At 38.3% G+C, this 17283-nt stretch overlaps 1 protein-coding gene across 1 annotated transcript; it reads right to left on the bottom strand.

The window, feature by feature from the left end:
• Window positions 1-952: 952 nt before the first annotated feature.
• On the bottom strand, window positions 953-17016 carry CPR5 (protein). The gene is made up of 5 exons (XM_077357565.1): window positions 16341-17016; window positions 3271-3327; window positions 3125-3160; window positions 2361-2993; window positions 953-1989 (listed from the first exon to the last, which is right to left on the bottom strand). The coding sequence occupies exons 1-5, from the start codon at window positions 16683-16685 to the stop codon at window positions 1444-1446; spliced, it is 1617 nt and encodes a 538-aa protein (XP_077213680.1). The 5' UTR covers window positions 16686-17016; the 3' UTR covers window positions 953-1443.
• Between the last annotated feature and the right edge of the window lie 267 nt (window positions 17017-17283).

The following is a 17283-nucleotide window of genomic DNA, read 5'->3' on the forward strand; positions in this document are numbered from 1 at the left end:
AATTTTTGTAACCCTTTATCAGACAAAATGTATGTTCGGAGTGGGACCATGACGATGTGGATCATCTCATGAGGGTCTACAAGATCAACGAGATAGGAGAAATCACGTTCCACCATGACCTATGTAGTTATAGTTAGCCTAAGAAGTTTTTTCAATAATATGACCAAATAATTAGTTATATTACCATTCAAGGGCCACGCACTAATGGCGATTAGAGGACATCCTTCATCCGTTAGCTTTCTAGATGTACTCTCTAGTGTGAGTTTTGCAACATCCTGTTCAGCTGCCTTAAGGTGAATTGCTAGCGTCCATCGCAAAAGGCATTTTTGCGGCTGGTCTGTCGCATGTCACATGTCAGACATGCGACAGACCTACGCGGAATTCCTTTTGAAATGGACCCTAGCAAATCCCCTTATACATTTTGATAACGCTGATATGGAATCTGAAGCCGGGGGCGATGCCAAGTTAGAGAGAGACCTGGCCGTCGTTAGGTATCAGGGAGAAAGGCGAACGTGGGTGGGTTGAGAGGGTTTATGCATAGTGCTTTAATAACAGAGAAGGGCTTTAGGTAGGAGGAAATGAGGGTTTCAACAAATTACTTACTTTGCAATGCTTTTAACCTTGTTTAGGAAAGGTTTTCAGGGCAGTGATTTTCAATAGCTTTTAACCTCGTAATCACTAGTATGTCGTCTTATTGTAGATTTCATAGTGGTATTAGGCTTTTTAGGTAGGAAAGGATGGTTTTAACATATCACCTACTTTGCAAATGCTTTAAAACATTATTTAGGAAAGAATGGTTGAGATTTATAATGATGCCTTACCCTATCAAAACATTTGTAAAATGGAGGGCCTGCTATACGTGTAAAAAAAAAAATCCATAGTAGAAAAAATTTCCAAAAAATAATTTCATGCAAAAAGTTTTCTAATAAAAATTTTCCATTGAAAAAATAAATGACAAGGGAATGATTTGTGTTTAGTATATATAATAGATAAATAAACAAAAATAAAAATAAAAATAAACACAACGGATGAATTTTCTCAGTGTTTAAAAACTACCCGAGTCGATCATCAACTCGTCTGAGTCGATTGGCTTTCACCTAGGCAGAGTTCTCTGTCCATGTCTTGCCCTACCAAATCCACCAGAATTTCTTTGACTCGCACAACTAGAGGCCCTTTTACCTTTGCTGCTGAGTTTTCCACCGAGTCCGAGTTTTGAAACATTGCTTGGTCCCATAATAGACTACATACATAATTATCAATTATAGAAAATGAACTTGAATACATGCATATAACTATTAACTAAACAGCATAATTAACAACATAAATATGAACCCCAGCTTTGGCCAAGCAAACCATCACTCCACAGTATTCTTCGCCGGAGTCTGGCGATTTGATAAAGAAGATATTGGCACTTCTATAATGGTTCTGTGTCTTGTCCGAAATTCAACTCCAAGCTCCGACATTCGGCTCCAATAACTTATCAGCAACAAGTGTGAAAAAGTGGTCTTTCCACTCACGGAACGATGCAAATGGCATCAGACCACACAATACTGGAAGAAACAAAAGCACAACACTGTAGAATGCAACTCTTCGAATCCAATATGGAAACCAAATCTTCTCTTCCACCTGTTTAGTCACAGTAACTGTGCCGTGAAGGATATTGAACAAAACCGATGTGAATACATTTGCCACGAAATGTAGTAGACAGAGAGACTCCCAGTATAAAAGCCACCAATATCCACTCCCTCCCAATGAATCCACACATAGTTTCCCAGCAAAACCACAGGCAACTCCCAAAAGCAATATAATGAAAGTCACTGGCATGGTCTGCCTGCAAGAAGCCGAACGTTGGAGAAGCGAATAAGCGAGAGCAAGTATCATAGATGCACCGAATAACATCCGGCTCAAGGCTATAACATGGCATCTCACTAATTGCCACCCTGAACTGAATGATGCCACTGGATTTGGAAGCCACCAAGATTTAGACCCCTGGTGCCACAGTAGAAATGATTAGGATTTACTCAAACTGCAAAATGTAGGCAAGCATTTGTTGTTAGGTACACTGTTCAAAAACACCTTGAGTCAATCATCGACTTGTCCTGAGTCAACTCGGTATTGTCTTGTAGGGTTCTTGTCCAAGTTCGAGTTTTGTCCTATCAAGTCAATCAGTAACTCCTTTGACTTGCCCGAGTTAATAAAAAAATTGACCACATCAATTGTTGAATCACCCGAGTCGACTCAACTTTTACAACGGCTGAGTTCTTGCTTGAATATAGATTTTAAGCAGTGGTTAGGAAATTACAAGTAAAATGTTACTAACCTTGGGAGATTGCCATTCAGGAAGGGAAAAAAAAACTAACCTTGGGAGATGATGTACAGGATGCTGTTGCATCCGTGATCCGTTTGTATGAATAAGTATAAGCCCCATATGTGAGGGAGGCCAACATGAGAAGCAAGCCGGCAACAAGACAGTCTATGCAATGCCCAAGTAGTTCTGCATGTCTCATATCCTGCAATTGATTCTTGAACTTCTCCTCTTTGAAGGAGGCCTTCGAAATACCCATTGATAGTTTGAACCTTTCCAAAAAGTTTGCAGCTGAACTGAGAGCCAACTGCGATTCTTTCAATTGCAACCGTCTCATAATTAAAGAGATCTCAAGTGTCTTGAGGTCATTGGAACGCGCTTGCTCCAAGACAGATTTGTCAAAGGTACTCAAAATGGATTGATTGTGAACAGATGTGCTCTGAGAAACACAAGCCAGCTGTTGATTTGTTTGTCCATGCGGGATGAGCTGATGACTAGGATTATATTGTATATTGTCTTGAATCTCTTCAATGCCACTTGGTGAATCTCTAATATTTGAATCTGAAGTGCACGAAAAATCTCCTTGCTTATTGAGAAATGCTTCATTGATTAATTGCAGAGTCTTGAGCGTGCTATCAAACGATTTTTCGAAGTTTCTCATGAAATAGTCAACCTTGTCCCCAAAGACCTACCGAAACAAAATTGATGCTTTAGCATCTCAGCTTTATTAGGGTATCGGCTTACGACTAATCAGAAGAAAAAACAAATAACTTGAACCCACAATCTATGGCCAATTCCACGGTTCAGATTCCAACTTACATTTGCTAGAGATTCTTTTACAGCTGACGTGCATATCTGCAGTGGAATTGATTTTTATTCAAATTAGTATATATTCCATAGTCCAGACATTAATCTGATCATAAAGCTACCAATGTACAATATGAAATTTCTTAAAAGAAGAGTACCATAGAAAGACGATCTGCTGAAATCTTTTCTCCCACAGCATCCTTCCTGCCAAGAACCTGAAAACAATATATAGTGCGATCCCTATTACCAATCAACAAGGTTATCATGGAACAAAATAAACCCATGAACTCTATCATTCAGGATATGTGAGAGCACCATCACAATAGAATTCTAAATTTTTACTATCAGAGTGGTTGGATGCAGTCACTAGAAAAGGCATCATACACTCATTACTAGAGCCTTTTAAGCTGATCGTGCCTGTTAAGTGGTTCCTGGTTTCATTTATCCAACAGGTTTTAACTAGTTATGTAGCTGGAATTGAACCCCAATGACCATTAGTTTCCAAAGTGTGGCTCCAAGTATGCAGCCGGCAGCCCAATTATAAAAAGGTTATTTCTAAATACATATTGAGGAATTATTGGATGTCATTTTACTATTTGCAACAAGAGTTTTGCTTGTTATCCTAGCTAACCATTGGAATGATCATAGCATCTTCTGAATCTGTTTGGCATTAAATCATAAATATAATACTGCAGAATGGGTTCAGTTTTTTTTTTGTTTTTTTGTTTTTGTAATGATAGATAATTTTATTTAAGGGAAAACTGCGACCGATATGGTCGATAGAACAGAAAAGCAAAGAAGCTACAAATCAAAATAAATCAAATATGGAAAAACAGGGGGGAAGAGTGTCACAGATCTCCAATCTAGTCCTGTTCGGAAAAGCTGATCCACCTAACTGTTAGCCAATCTCCTAACATGCTGGAAACGAAACGGGTACCCTCCACTCGATCTTGAATCTCCTTGATCATATTTATGAATCTCCACCGGTGAGACGGGCTCCCATTTATCCACCTGATAACATTGAGGGAGTCTCTCTCCATGATAAGTCTACCCACATCACTGATGTCCATGATTCTGATACGCTAGAGCAGCGCCCTCATCTCTGTGAGTCCTTGACCCCAATGGTGCCCTCATCTCTGCCTCATTGGAGTAATAATACCCTGCAGAATGGCTTCAATTTAAGTAGCATTGCCCAATTAAGGTAAGGAGCAATGGGCAATGCTACCGGGGTCACCCTCCCACCCTCCGACCCGCAATCGGGGGTCGTCGATCATAAACATAGGCCATTTGCTACCTGAATCGCCAAAACTGGCGACCCGCTGGAAAAGGGGAGATGCAAAGAGAGAGGGAACTCTTCGGCGGACTACGAAAAAAGAGCAGCAAAATAATTTATTAGTTTGTTCATGTTTTTATATTTTTATTTCAGAACTGGGTAGTTATTTTTTGTTTGCTTTCACTTAAGATTGAGAATGCAATATATGTTGGTACTTAATTTAGTGATATTTGGAGATCTTCAAATTTTATATATCATGGATTGGATTTGAACTGGAATTTTCATTTTTGAATACATATTAATGGCATACAAGAGACGGTTTTGTTTATTAAATGTATGTAGTGTGGACTATAGAATGATAGAATGATATTCCTTTTAAGACTATATATACACACACACACACACACACATACAGGGGCAATACCAGAAATTTTGCACAAGGGGGGCAAAAATTATAGTAATTTTTTTCTATCTTAAAATTAAGATAGAAAAAATTTCTATCTGAAATTTTGCACAAGGGGGGCAAAAATTATAGTAAATTTTGCACAAGGGATATAAAAATGGTAAAATTAAAATTTTAAACTTATTTTCTATCTTAGGGATGATTGGAAAGGGGGGCATATTTTTTTACAAAGGGGGTAAGTATAAAAAAATATTAAAAAATAAAGGAATATTTTTTTTTTCCCAAAAAATTAAGGGGGCCAATTGTCCCCCTTCCCTTTCAAGTGCCATCGCCCCTGTATATATATATATATATATATATATATATATATATATATATATATAGAGAGAGAGAGAGAGAGAGAGAGAGAGAGAGAGAGAGAACGGTTCCTATACACATGTGTAGATAAGTTATCTACACACTAGCTTAAAATAGAGTGGGGGCCACATTATTTGGCTGATCCAAACCATTCATTTTTAAGGCCCTCAAATAGATAGGGTGTCCACAAAAAATCAAATCCATTGGATCATCCTAACCATTCGAACTGTGAAGGCAAAAAATGGACTAATTTGTGAAGGTTTAAAGACATCCATTTTACCTCCACAAATTGTAGGGTTGGGATGATCCTATGGATCTGATTTTTTGTAGACACCCTATCTATGTGAGGGCCTTTAAAATGGATGGTTTGGATCACCCAAACAATGTGGGCCCCCACTGTATTTTAAGCTAGTGTGTAGAGAACTCTCTACACATATGTGTAGGAACCGTTTTCTCATATATATATATATATATATATATATATATATATATATATATGAGAAAAGTGTTTCTAGTCTGCCTAATTTGGGTGATGCAAAGCATTCATTTGATGGGCCCTGACATAGAGAGGGTGTCCACAAAAAATCAGCTCCATAGGATCATCTGAACCCTGTGATTTGTGGAGCTTAAAATGGACGGCTATAAATCGGCACAATTCTGTCCATTTTTTAGCTCCACAAATGGAAGGGTTAAGATGATCCTATGAAGCTGATTTTTTGTGGACACCCTATCTATGATGGGGCCTATAAAATGAATGCTTTAGATCACCACAAAAAATGTGGGACCGAAGTGTTTTTGGTTGCCGGACTAGAGAATGATCTCTGGTCGGCAGACTAGAAACCAAGGTTACCTGGAACGCGGTTCGTTCCGGTACGCGGTACGGGAACTGGTACGGGGTACGATGGTAGCCCGGTATGCGGTACAATGAGGGTAGGTTAAGTCAGTTGGTTGTTTTAGCTCGCGGGTCGATTTGGAGTGCAAATTTGGGTCGCTCTGGTACTCTATATACATAATTTCATATATTTTTACAAGAATATCATTCTATAGTCCATCCTATATATATATATTGTAGAAGAGAACATAAGAGAATTATTTGAATTTCTCCCAAAATTCTATGAGAATTACACATCACTCTTTTTGACTTTTTTTTTAACAAAGGCACCCATTCAACCCACATATTTTCAATCCTACCCCCTCCTATATGCTTTTTAACAATGGCACCCATTAAAGCCACATAATTTGAATCTTACCCCCCTCCTTGATGCTTTTTTAATAAAAAATCTATAGGGCGATCTTAACCATCCGATTTAAGAGGAACAACATATTATGGAAACCTCTATAGATTGGAGGGCTAGGATCAACCTATGGAAATGATTTTTAGGGCACAACCTATTTATGTTGTGTTCCATCACATGGACGGTTTGGATCAACCTATGATGTGGTCCGTACAGTTCCTTGTCGGCCCATGCATCGCACGGGGTTTTTTACTAGTGTGTGTGTGTGTGTGTGTATATATATATATAAATGAAAATTCCAAATTCAATCCAATCCATAATATATAAATTTTGAAGATCTCCAAATATCACTAAATTAAGTAACAACGTATATTGCATTCTCAATCTTAGATGAAATTTGAAAGCAAATAGAAAATAACTACTCGGGTTTGAAATAAGAACATAAAAATATGAACAAACTAATAAACTATTGTGCAACTCTCTTTTCCTAGTCCATCGAAATGTTCATTCTATCTATGCAGCTCTCCCTTTCGTGCGGGTCGCCATTTTTGGTGATCTGGGTCGCAAACGACCCACGTTTCGGGTCAGCGATCCCGATAACTTTGCTAGAAACACTTCTCTCTCTCTCTCTCTCTCTCTCTCTCTATATATATATATATATATATATATATATATATATATATATATATATATATATATATATATATATATATATGAGAAAACTGTTGGGACCCAAACATTTAAACGAATGGGAGGCGTTGTAACAACTTAAGCGCGCCAAAAAAAATGGTGAGCTTAAGTGCACCAACAGTTCTCTCTCTCTCTAGAGAGAAAGAGAGAGAGAGAGAGAGAGAGAACTGTTGGTGCACTTAAACTTAAAATACAGTGGGGGCCCACATTGTTTAGGTGATCCAAACCATTCATTTGAATGATCCTCACATAGATAGGGTGTCCACAAAAAATCAGATCCATAGGATCATCCTAACCATTCAAACTATGAAGGCAAAAAATGGACTAATTTGTCAAGGTTTATACACGTCCATTTTACCTCCACAAATCGTAGGGTTGGGATGATCCTATGGATCTGATTTTTTGTGGACACCCTATCTATGTGAGGACCACTCAAATGAATTGTTTGGATCACCCAAACAATGTGGGCCCCCACTGTATTTTAAGCTAGTGTGTAGATAACTTACCTACACAAGTGTGTAGGAAATGTTCTTATATATATATATATATATATATATATGAGAAAAGTGTAGCTACACATACGTGTAGCTAACTTAGCTACACCGACGGCTTAAAATACAGTGGGCCCCACATTGTTTCGGTGATGCAAACCATTCATTTGATGGGCCCTCACATAGATAGGGTGTGCCCAAAAAATCAGCTCCATAGGATCATCCCAACCATACGATTTGTGGAGGCAAAAATGGACGTGTAAAAACCTTCACAAATCTGTCCATTTTTGCCTCCACAGTTTGAAGGGTTGGGATCATCCAATGGAGCTGATTTTTTGGGCACACCCTATCAATGTGAGGGCCTATCAAATGAATGGTTTGGATCACCCAAACAATATGGGCCTACTGTATTTTAAGCCGTCGGTGTAGCTAAGTTAGCTACACGTATGTGTAGCTACACTTTTCTTTCTCTCTCTCTCTCTCTCTCTCTATACACACACACACACACACACACACACACACACTAGTAAAAAACCCCGTGCAATGCACGGGCCGACAAAGAACTGTACGGACCACATCATAGGTTGATCCAAACCGTCCATGTGATGGAACACAACATCAATAGGTTGTGCCCGTAAAATCATTTCCATAGGCTGATCCTAGCCCTCCAATCTATAGAGGTTTCCATAATTTAAAAAGCATAAAGGAAGGGGGTAGGATTGAGAATATGTGGGTTGAATGGGTGTGCCTTTGTTAAAAAAAGTCAAAAAAGTGATGTGTAATTCTCATAGAATTTTGGGAGAAATTCAAATAATTCTCTCCTTTTCTCTTCTAATATATATATGAGGAAAGCTCTGTATCTGCATGCCTATTTATAGGCTACAATTGAAAGCTCTAGACCAAAATCGTCAGTGCATTAGTGGTATACTATATGTGTAAGTGCCACATAATTATATTTATATAAATTACATGTGAAGCGTGGTATAAGTATTATGTATAAATATTTATATAAATTACAGGTAAATGTGGCATGCATTGAATTATAAGACATGCACGACAGTGCATTCACTAGGTGTGTTCGATGTTATTAAACCATTATGAATGGTTGTCTTGTTTATGTGATGGATTCTAACTGTGTATTGCTTATTCTAGCATTTTTTGAAGTTTCATCTTAAAATTCTATGATCTGCATATATTTCCATAAGTTTCCAAGATTTTACAGAATTTGCACTAAAATTCAGGATGAAGACCCAAACCGAAATTTAAAACCTTGTAAGAGACTGACTTGGATCTCCTCAGCAAAGTTATCACACCAAGCTTGGTAGCAAAAGCAAAATCACTTAATAAATTCCAAAAGCCCAAAGGCCATTACAATTTATAGAGAACCCACGAAAATCCTAGGGGGGGGAAAGGGGCTAGGAGTGCTACTATTCTTAATTGGAGACGCATACTATAATTGAATACCAAATAGACACGTCTTATTACTCATTCAACTTAATAAAAATCTTCTACTATTATATAAAAATGTGACTTACTAAATAAAGATCCTAATATGGAAACTTGTCTTACTCCCATCCTAACGATTTTTTTATTTTTTTTAAATTGACAATATACTTATGTACTGAAGTCATTACAAGAAACAGAGGACCAGGAGTCCCCTAGATTACAGCATATAAACGGCAAAGAACAAGTTCTTAAGCCCAAAAAACCTACAGAAACTATAAAGAGAGTTCGCATATCCCCCAATAACCAACGTCACCAAACCGAGAGTATGTTCATCCAGAAAATTGTAAAAAAACATTTCATAAAACCTTTCATGTACCCTTCTACCCTAGTAAAAATAGAGATTAACGGAGGAATAATCCTCGAGCACCGAAGGACCAAAGGTCCCTCAAGCACACTTAAAAAATCGCATTAAGTGTCCACTTCCTCAATAAGGATAGAGGGTCCCAAAACCCGACCATCAGAAACTTCCCCTTCCATCCATCAAGACAAAGACAAAACACAAACAACCTTCACCACCCTTCCTGGAAAAAAAAAAAAAAAAAAAAAAACAGAAACCTCCAAGACAAAAACACAAAAACCCCAAAAAAACCATTTACACCAGAGAGGTATAAGATCCCCTTACTTCTTTTCTTTCTCTATCGCATCACGCTTCTCAATATCTAGAAGCATCTCCATTGTATTCTCCACGTTTTCCTCAAACCCAATTCCCAGACTCTTACCCATTTTCGATATTTCACCAAATTCTTCCAGAAATGCTTGCTTCTCCTTATCCACCACTTCCACATTCTCATCCACCGAATCTTGTTCAGCCCTTCTCAGACAACTCTTAATCTTCCCACTAAGGTCTGCATCCATGCAGTCTCTAGATTGAGCAGTCTCCTAATTGCTGACTACTTCCTCCTAATCCTCCTCCTCCTCCTCCGTCTACACATCCTAATGAAAATTAGAAGCTCCACTTTGTAATGTAAGTGACATGATGTCACCTTATGTCACAAGTGTCTGGTGGATCCCAACTGAAAGTAGTACTGACTCTTTAATAATATCCTTAGGATTGATAAGGACACCCTGGCATGATATAGGCACCCTTTTTTCATGAGATCCAAGACCGAGTTGGGGGTTCATCAATCGTATTTAAGCACATCAGATAGTCTGCCAATAGTGTCGCAGAGAGACTTGCGAGGGAGGGTGTAGATAGGGAGGGGCTAGAGATGTTCGATTTTCAGTTTAAAAAAAGATGTTCGATTTCCTCCCCCTTGATATGCTTTTTCTTTCTACTATGATTTTGTTTATGGATGCTCTTGTATTTCTCTGGGTTTGATCATCTCAGTCTTCCCTTTGATTTTAATGAAAACTTGCTACCATTCAAAAATAAAAAAGGCACCCTCTTTGCTAATATCTTCAAAATTAATAAAGATACTCTTTATAGAATCTCCTATGTTGTAGACCCTCATCTTCTATCCTAATGCCAAAGCGGCTTTGAAGCTTGATTCTTTCTGTCTCACTTTTGTTGTCTTTAAAAATAAAAAAAATGGCAAAAATAAAAAAGATAAAAAATGGAAAAGATAAAAAAAAAAATGCATGAATAACTCCCAGGTTCACTCGAAAACATACACATTCAATGTATCACCCATTTTTCAATGTATTGCATCAAAAAAAATTGAGAAGAGTAATGGATTTTGGTAAAATGGCAATCCACAAATTTTGTGAATCTGCCTTTGATCCATTCATTCATGCTTCAAATTGTATTTCTTGTCGTTGAATCTAGTAGATATATGTTGATTTAGGTCATATGACCCAAAATCAAGAGAACCCTATTTAAAATGTCAAAGAAAAAAGTGAAAAAAAAGTGATTCAAGTTGAAGTGGGCAACTTTAATGCCTTTTGATGTCAAATCACGTTATAAGGAGGGCGAATACATACTGCAGGGGGGAGGTGAAAATTAGGGCTGCAACTCAGGTCGGGCGGGTCGGGTTTTTTTTTCGGAAAACCCACGATTCCCAAACCCGGCCCTACTTATGATAAATCCCGGGTTGGGTCGGGTCTGGTCGGGTTTTTTCACGTTGACGCAATTTTTTAAGGAAAACTCTTATTTGGCAAGGCAACTCAACTCATAGAAGCAGAAATTACACTCACATTACACTTGAATCAAACAATGATGTAATTACACTCACATTACACTTGAATCAAACAATGCTGTAATCAAACAATGTTGTAATTACAATCAAACAATGCTGAATCAAACACTTGAATCAACTCAACTCATAGAAGCAGAAATTACACTCACATACTATAACAGTGGGTGCGTGGGTTTTCACTTTTAACTTTTAACTAACAATAGAAAAAGAAGTACATACTATAACTATGTAACTCGGGTCGGGTTGGGTCGGGCCCCTTCAAACCCGGCTCGACCTGAGATTCATGCGGGCTTTTGGATGCTCAACCCGGCTCGACCCGAAACCCATGAAACCTGAACCCAACCTAGGCTATTTTCGGGTCGGGTCGATGCGGGTCGGGTAAAACCCGGCTCGAGTTGCAGCCCTAGTGAAAATATCATCGCCCTAATTTTAATGTGATTTACTAGATTCGAAATGTGCTTGCGAGCGTATTGGACACCGGTTTGTATGGATTTTTTTTAATGATGACACCTGTTTGCATGATTGTCAAGTTTTTTTAGTACATTAACTAAAGCTATAGAAAAATTTATTTTAATTCAAGACATGATCAAATAAACAAAAAAAAATAGGTAAACCACTATCATAATTCATTCCAATGAATCATGGATTTTTAATGAACTGTGCATGTTTTTCACGTGAACATGACACAATATAGACCCCGTATCGGCTTCATATCGGCCGTATCAGACCATTATTGGTCAAAATGGCCGATACACCTGTCATACCGGTCCCATCGGCCTTCCACTTGCGATTTGTGAGCCTCAACACAAGTGAAGTGGTTAATATTGTTTCAGGCCTCCTCAATATGGAATATCAACAATATTTTGAACCATGTCTATGCTCCCCAACCTAGGAAGCACCGGTACTCTCCCAGGGCTCCCGTACCCGACACGTATGAGGTGCGGGTACGTTCGGGTACGCCCCGGGTACGTACCCCAATTTTGGTTGCTGGGTGCATGTCAGGTGCGCACCCACGCGTACCCGACACCTCCTGCTTCTCTTATTTGGTTTAAATCCTTCCTCTGCTTCTTCTGTCTCCTCTCTTGTACTTAGTATTTACATGTAAACCACTTAAGTAAATATCTTTACTATTTTATTGTCCATTTTTATTTACTTAAGATTTACAAGTAAACCACTTAAGTAAATGTCTTTACTATTTTATTGTCCATTTTCATTTACTTAAGATTTATATGTAAACCAGTTAAGTAAATGTTTACTTAAGATTTACTTGTAAATAACGGAATACCCCCCATTTGGATTTATTAAAAATAGTTTCAAGACCCAAATCTAAAAGGAAAAAAAGTCAACTCTCCTGTTCTAGTACAAAATCCGAAGAAAAAGGGTTGGGTCAAAATTTTAACTTTATTAACTTCCAAACGGTGGGATATTTTTCAAATTTTAAAAATTCATAAAATCTATCATGTCCAAACATTATTAAATCCCAAAAGCCCGGTATAAAAAATCTCATAATTGGTCTCTAAAAATTATTCATCTTGTCAGGCACTGGCCAACACACTGGCGACAAACTTTTTTTTCTAATGAATGATGTATTGATGCCTCATGTTATGAAATATGGAACTTAATCACTTATAAAATGAAGAGTAATATTAGAATTTTCCATTTTGGTGATGTTATTGTTATTTGATTGCTCTCCAATTTTTTTTTTTTAAAATTTTATAAATATATAATAAAATCTTAAAATATATTATTTTATTTGGCGTACCCGAACGTACCCGCACCAGGGTTTTTTGAAAAATCACGTACCCACATACCCGTGTCGTGTCGTACCCGCACCCGTGCTTCATAGTCCCCAACTAATCTACAACCAACAATAAAATTATGATTTGATGAAGACTATCACCATCCAGAGTTGACCATGGTACATTCCTATAATCCAACCGCTAAGGAAATTCAAGATCCAACACATCAATATTCAACAAAAAGTCCATCAACCATAGGTGAAAATGGAAGATAACAACACAAATTCTATCATACTTCACAGATAATACAAGTGCCTTGTTTTGAGATATGTTGCATGGATACTAGTCCAATCTCAACCTTAATTCGGTATTCCCTTAAGAATTTTTTTTATCCAAATGGACAATCTTGAAACACTTGTCATTTATACTTTAAAGTTTGGAGTTGACCTATCTTTCAGCCTACCAAATTTATGCATAACCTCGATGAATTTTTAGAAGCTAACCTTGAAAAAAAATGACCCATCGAAATCCTTGTTTGCATCCACAACCCTAATATTAAAATATAAGCATTTGTTCCTCGAGATATTCGCTCACCGCACAGAAAAAATCAAGCACCAGACAAATAAAAAATTCAAAATAGTGTCTGAAATTTAAAAAAAAACAGCAATAAATATTTTGCAAATTAAACAACCATGCTTTGATGGTTGCCATCATGATTAATTAATAGATGCATGTACTATAAACACCTTGCTCTTGAGTGGTTCCCCAACTTATCAGAGGAATCCACATAAAGTGATCAGATGAGTGTGCAAGCTAAATGAAAACAGCCCCAAACTGCCAATACCAAGGAATTTACCTCAGAAAATACATTATTTGGCTTCATCCTACTGACTTTTTTTAAGTAAATAATAATCCTGCCTACTTTTGAACAACAAAATAATCCAACCAAGCCTATGTCATAGCCATCGTTTTTTGAATGATGGAAACATATTATTAATAAAGTGAACAAGCTGAACCAACACAGAGATCGAGTTGGTCTCGAACATTAGAGGAAGACAACAAGAAGAAAGCGAAAAGAACTAATGCACTACTGAATCTCAATTGCATAAAGGTCATATAAGAATCTGATACTGCAATAGACTCTCTCTGAACCCCCTCCCCAGCAACCACATTTGTGATCTCATTAGAAGAGCGCCAGATACGATGGAATGGAACAGATTATCCTCATATGCATTCTACAATCACATCAATAACATCCACAAATCTCTACCGGGAAGGCTTCATGGTCTGCATCTAGTGGATCACATTATAAGAATAGCCTTACAATCAGAAACTCAACATGCAACAACACACAACATAATGCCAGCCTTAAGAGGTTGGACCATAGTTGCGAGAGTGAGAAGCAAGTGAGGGAAGCGAAAGCAAGAAGCGAGGGGTTTAGAAAATACAAAATGCGGGAAGCAAGGGGTTTAAAAAAGAGAAAATTCGAGAATCGTCATTGAAACTCAACATGAAGCATGTAATAAGCCTCAACCGAAGCGAACAAGAAGTACACAGAAAGAGTATGATTATAGTTAGGGAAGAAGGGCTAATACAGGCAGTGATTGCAAGTAGAAAAGAGGACTTCGTTACTAACTAGAATTACAACTCTTAGAAATTTACAGTTTCGCATGTTTTACTCATGTGTATTTATTAAGTTTTTGAAAAAAGATCTACATAAGTTTCATTTGAAACTTAAGAAGTGTTATCAAGTTTTAAATGTGCACGTTTTAAAGGTGTTCCTTCAGCATTATCAAAAGGAGAAAATAGAAAATATTCTTTTACGAACAAAATAATCACCTAAATAGGAAGCACACTATTAATTAAAAGGCAACATGTAGGAAGCGTTAGGAAATGTGCTTCCCCTAAATTTGGGAAGCGAGAAGAACTCAGTCTCCGAAGCGAGTATCCGGGGAAGGGAGCTTCCCATCTAACTAGGAAGTTTCAGGTAACTATAGCCTGGACAACCATCTCCTTGAAGTCCATCATTCCAATCGGCCTAGAGAAGGATAGTTTAGTTGAGGATCCTAGAATCTACTTAAAAGACTAGCACACGCACGGGAAGAGCAAAAATCAATCATAGCCCTACTTGGATTGAAGAGGAGGGATTGAAGAGGTTCAATTCTACGTAAGGAAGGAGGGATTGAAGAGGATGTTAACCATAGAATAAGAACAGGTTGGTTGAAGTGGAAGCTTGCCTCAGAAGTTCTGTGCGACCGTAAAATCCCTACCAAGTTGAAGGGAAGGTTTTATAAGACAGCCGTGAGGCCAGCCATGCTATACGACTCAGAATGTTGGGCTACCAAGAAGCAGCATGTGCATAAGATGAGTGTAGCGGAGATGCGAATGCTTAGATGGATGTGCGGCCACACAAGGTTAGGTAGAATTAAAAATGAAGACATTCATAAAAAGGTGGGGGTGGGCACCAATTGAGAGCGAGATGAGAGAGCACCGCTTAAGATGGTTTGGACATATCCATCGTAGGCCTTTGGATGCTCCGGTGAGAAGAGGCGACTCGTGCCAAATTGATGGAGTAAAAAGAGGTAGGGGCAGACTGAAAACAACTTGGGTAGGAATAGTGAGGAAAGACTTGATAGCTAGGAACATAACAGAGAACATGACCTTAGATAGGATAGAATGGAAGAAAATGATCCCTGTAGAAGAACCCAACTAGAGTCAAGATTAGAGCCAGGTAGATTCCTTCTTCATGAATTTTTCTAAAGGATTCATTTAGCCGACCCAACTAGTTAGGGACAAAGGCTTTGTTGTGTTGAGTTGAGTTGAGCCCTACTTGGATGATACAAAGGTCTTAAGCAAAATGTACTATTATAGAGTTGCGGGACCCTCCATTTCATTTCAGCATGTTAGAAGATCGGCTAATAGTGATGGCAATATATTAGCTAGGGAGGGTGCTTATAGGGCGGAAGTGGAAGTCTATGATTTTCTTCCCCCTTGATGGGGTCATTGTTTTGAGATGTGTAACCCCCCCTCCCTCCCTCCCTCCCCTCTCACACACCCACCAAAAAAAGAAAAAAAAAACCCTTTTTTACCTTTTATTGTCTTGTTTTGATCTTCTCGATCATTGGGGTTTTGCCGTTTCTTCTCTTATTAATCAAATTCTTTGCCATTCAATAAGCCCAATGCGTCATCAATATACACAGAATAATCAATATAAACTGATAAAAATCCCATTTTTAGCAGCCAGATTAGAAATCAGCAGAAATTTCATCGCTTGGAGCAATTTTCCCCCAAACCCTAATTACTTCCAATAAGAAATCCAATGCTAGAAGAACTGCAAATCATCCAATACCGAAAAAAAAAAAAAAAGTACAAAAGAACCCTAAAAAATGTGTCAAATACCTGTGCAATGACAGCAGCGAAAGACATTCCGAGAGGAAGAGCGAGCGACTCGAGATTGTTCTCACCGCGGCCCCCACGAAACACTGAAGGACTCCTCCGTTTAATTGCAACACGCGCTACTCTTTTTTGCGAAGAAGAAGAAGAAGAAGAAGCAATACTAGGAATAGAAACAGAGGTAGATTTGGCGATTCTCTTACTCCTTCGTGTAATCCCCCTTCCTGATCTCAACGGTTCTGCCTGAGAGCCGTTGATTTGGGGATTAGGGTTAGATAGAAAGGGCAATGAACAAACCTTTTCCTCGATTTCTTTCGAAAGAGCCATGTTTTCTAATCCAGAAGATTCCATGGAAAGGATTTTTACGAAAGAAGAGGAATTGCAGAAAGAAGAAGAGAAAAAGCTAGAGTGGAATTCCGTGAGATAGAGAACGAAAACCCTCGCAAGAGGGTTTGCTATTGATTAATGCATCGGGAAGAAGATATACCGAAGAGCGAGTTTCGAAGAGGAGGGAAGGAATTTATACGGAAATAGGTTATGTACAAAGGGGTTTCTATCCGAACGAAAGGAACTTATACGGAAACAGATTGTGTCAAAGGCGACTGATATCCGAACTATGCTGTGTTGATAACGGGAAATCACTTTGTTCTTCCCCGGTGGTTTCTGACACATTCAACTTGACCCTAGAGTTTAAAAAGTTACGAGTACACCCGTGTGGTTTCAAAACGTGACAAGTACACCCTCCGTCAAGTGTCAGGGTTAACATGATAAAAAGACTAAAACTAACCACGGTTAATATTTTGAGGAAAGAAATAGCCTCATTTGTAGAGGGATTAGGGTTACGCCATTTCTCACCGCCGCCGTTGCCCCTCAGGCCACCGCCCTTTGTCGCCACCTTCAGCCACCTCCCCCGTCGCCATCTCCGACCACCTCTGTCACCTCCACCACA

The sequence above is a fragment of the Tasmannia lanceolata genome, unplaced genomic scaffold (genome assembly GCF_043159265.1).
Source record: "Tasmannia lanceolata isolate RefF3 unplaced genomic scaffold, GAP_Taslan_0.1 ptg000016l, whole genome shotgun sequence".
NCBI lineage: Eukaryota > Viridiplantae > Streptophyta > Magnoliopsida > Canellales > Winteraceae > Tasmannia > Tasmannia lanceolata.

What these genes read in the sequence shown, in the direction of transcription:
- CPR5 (XM_077357565.1), bottom strand. Translation starts at nt 16,685, where the DNA reads ATGGAATCTTCTGGATTAGAAAACATGGCTCTTTCGAAAGAAATCGAG. An exon ending in CAGCAGATCGTCTTTCTATG is followed by an intron (nt 3,161 to 3,270) that starts GTACTCTTCTTT and finishes ATTCCACTGCAG; the next exon opens with ATATGCACGTCAGCTGTAAA. An exon ending in TAAAAGAATCTCTAGCAAAT is followed by an intron (nt 2,994 to 3,124) that starts GTAAGTTGGAAT and finishes TTGTTTCGGTAG; the next exon opens with GTCTTTGGGGACAAGGTTGA.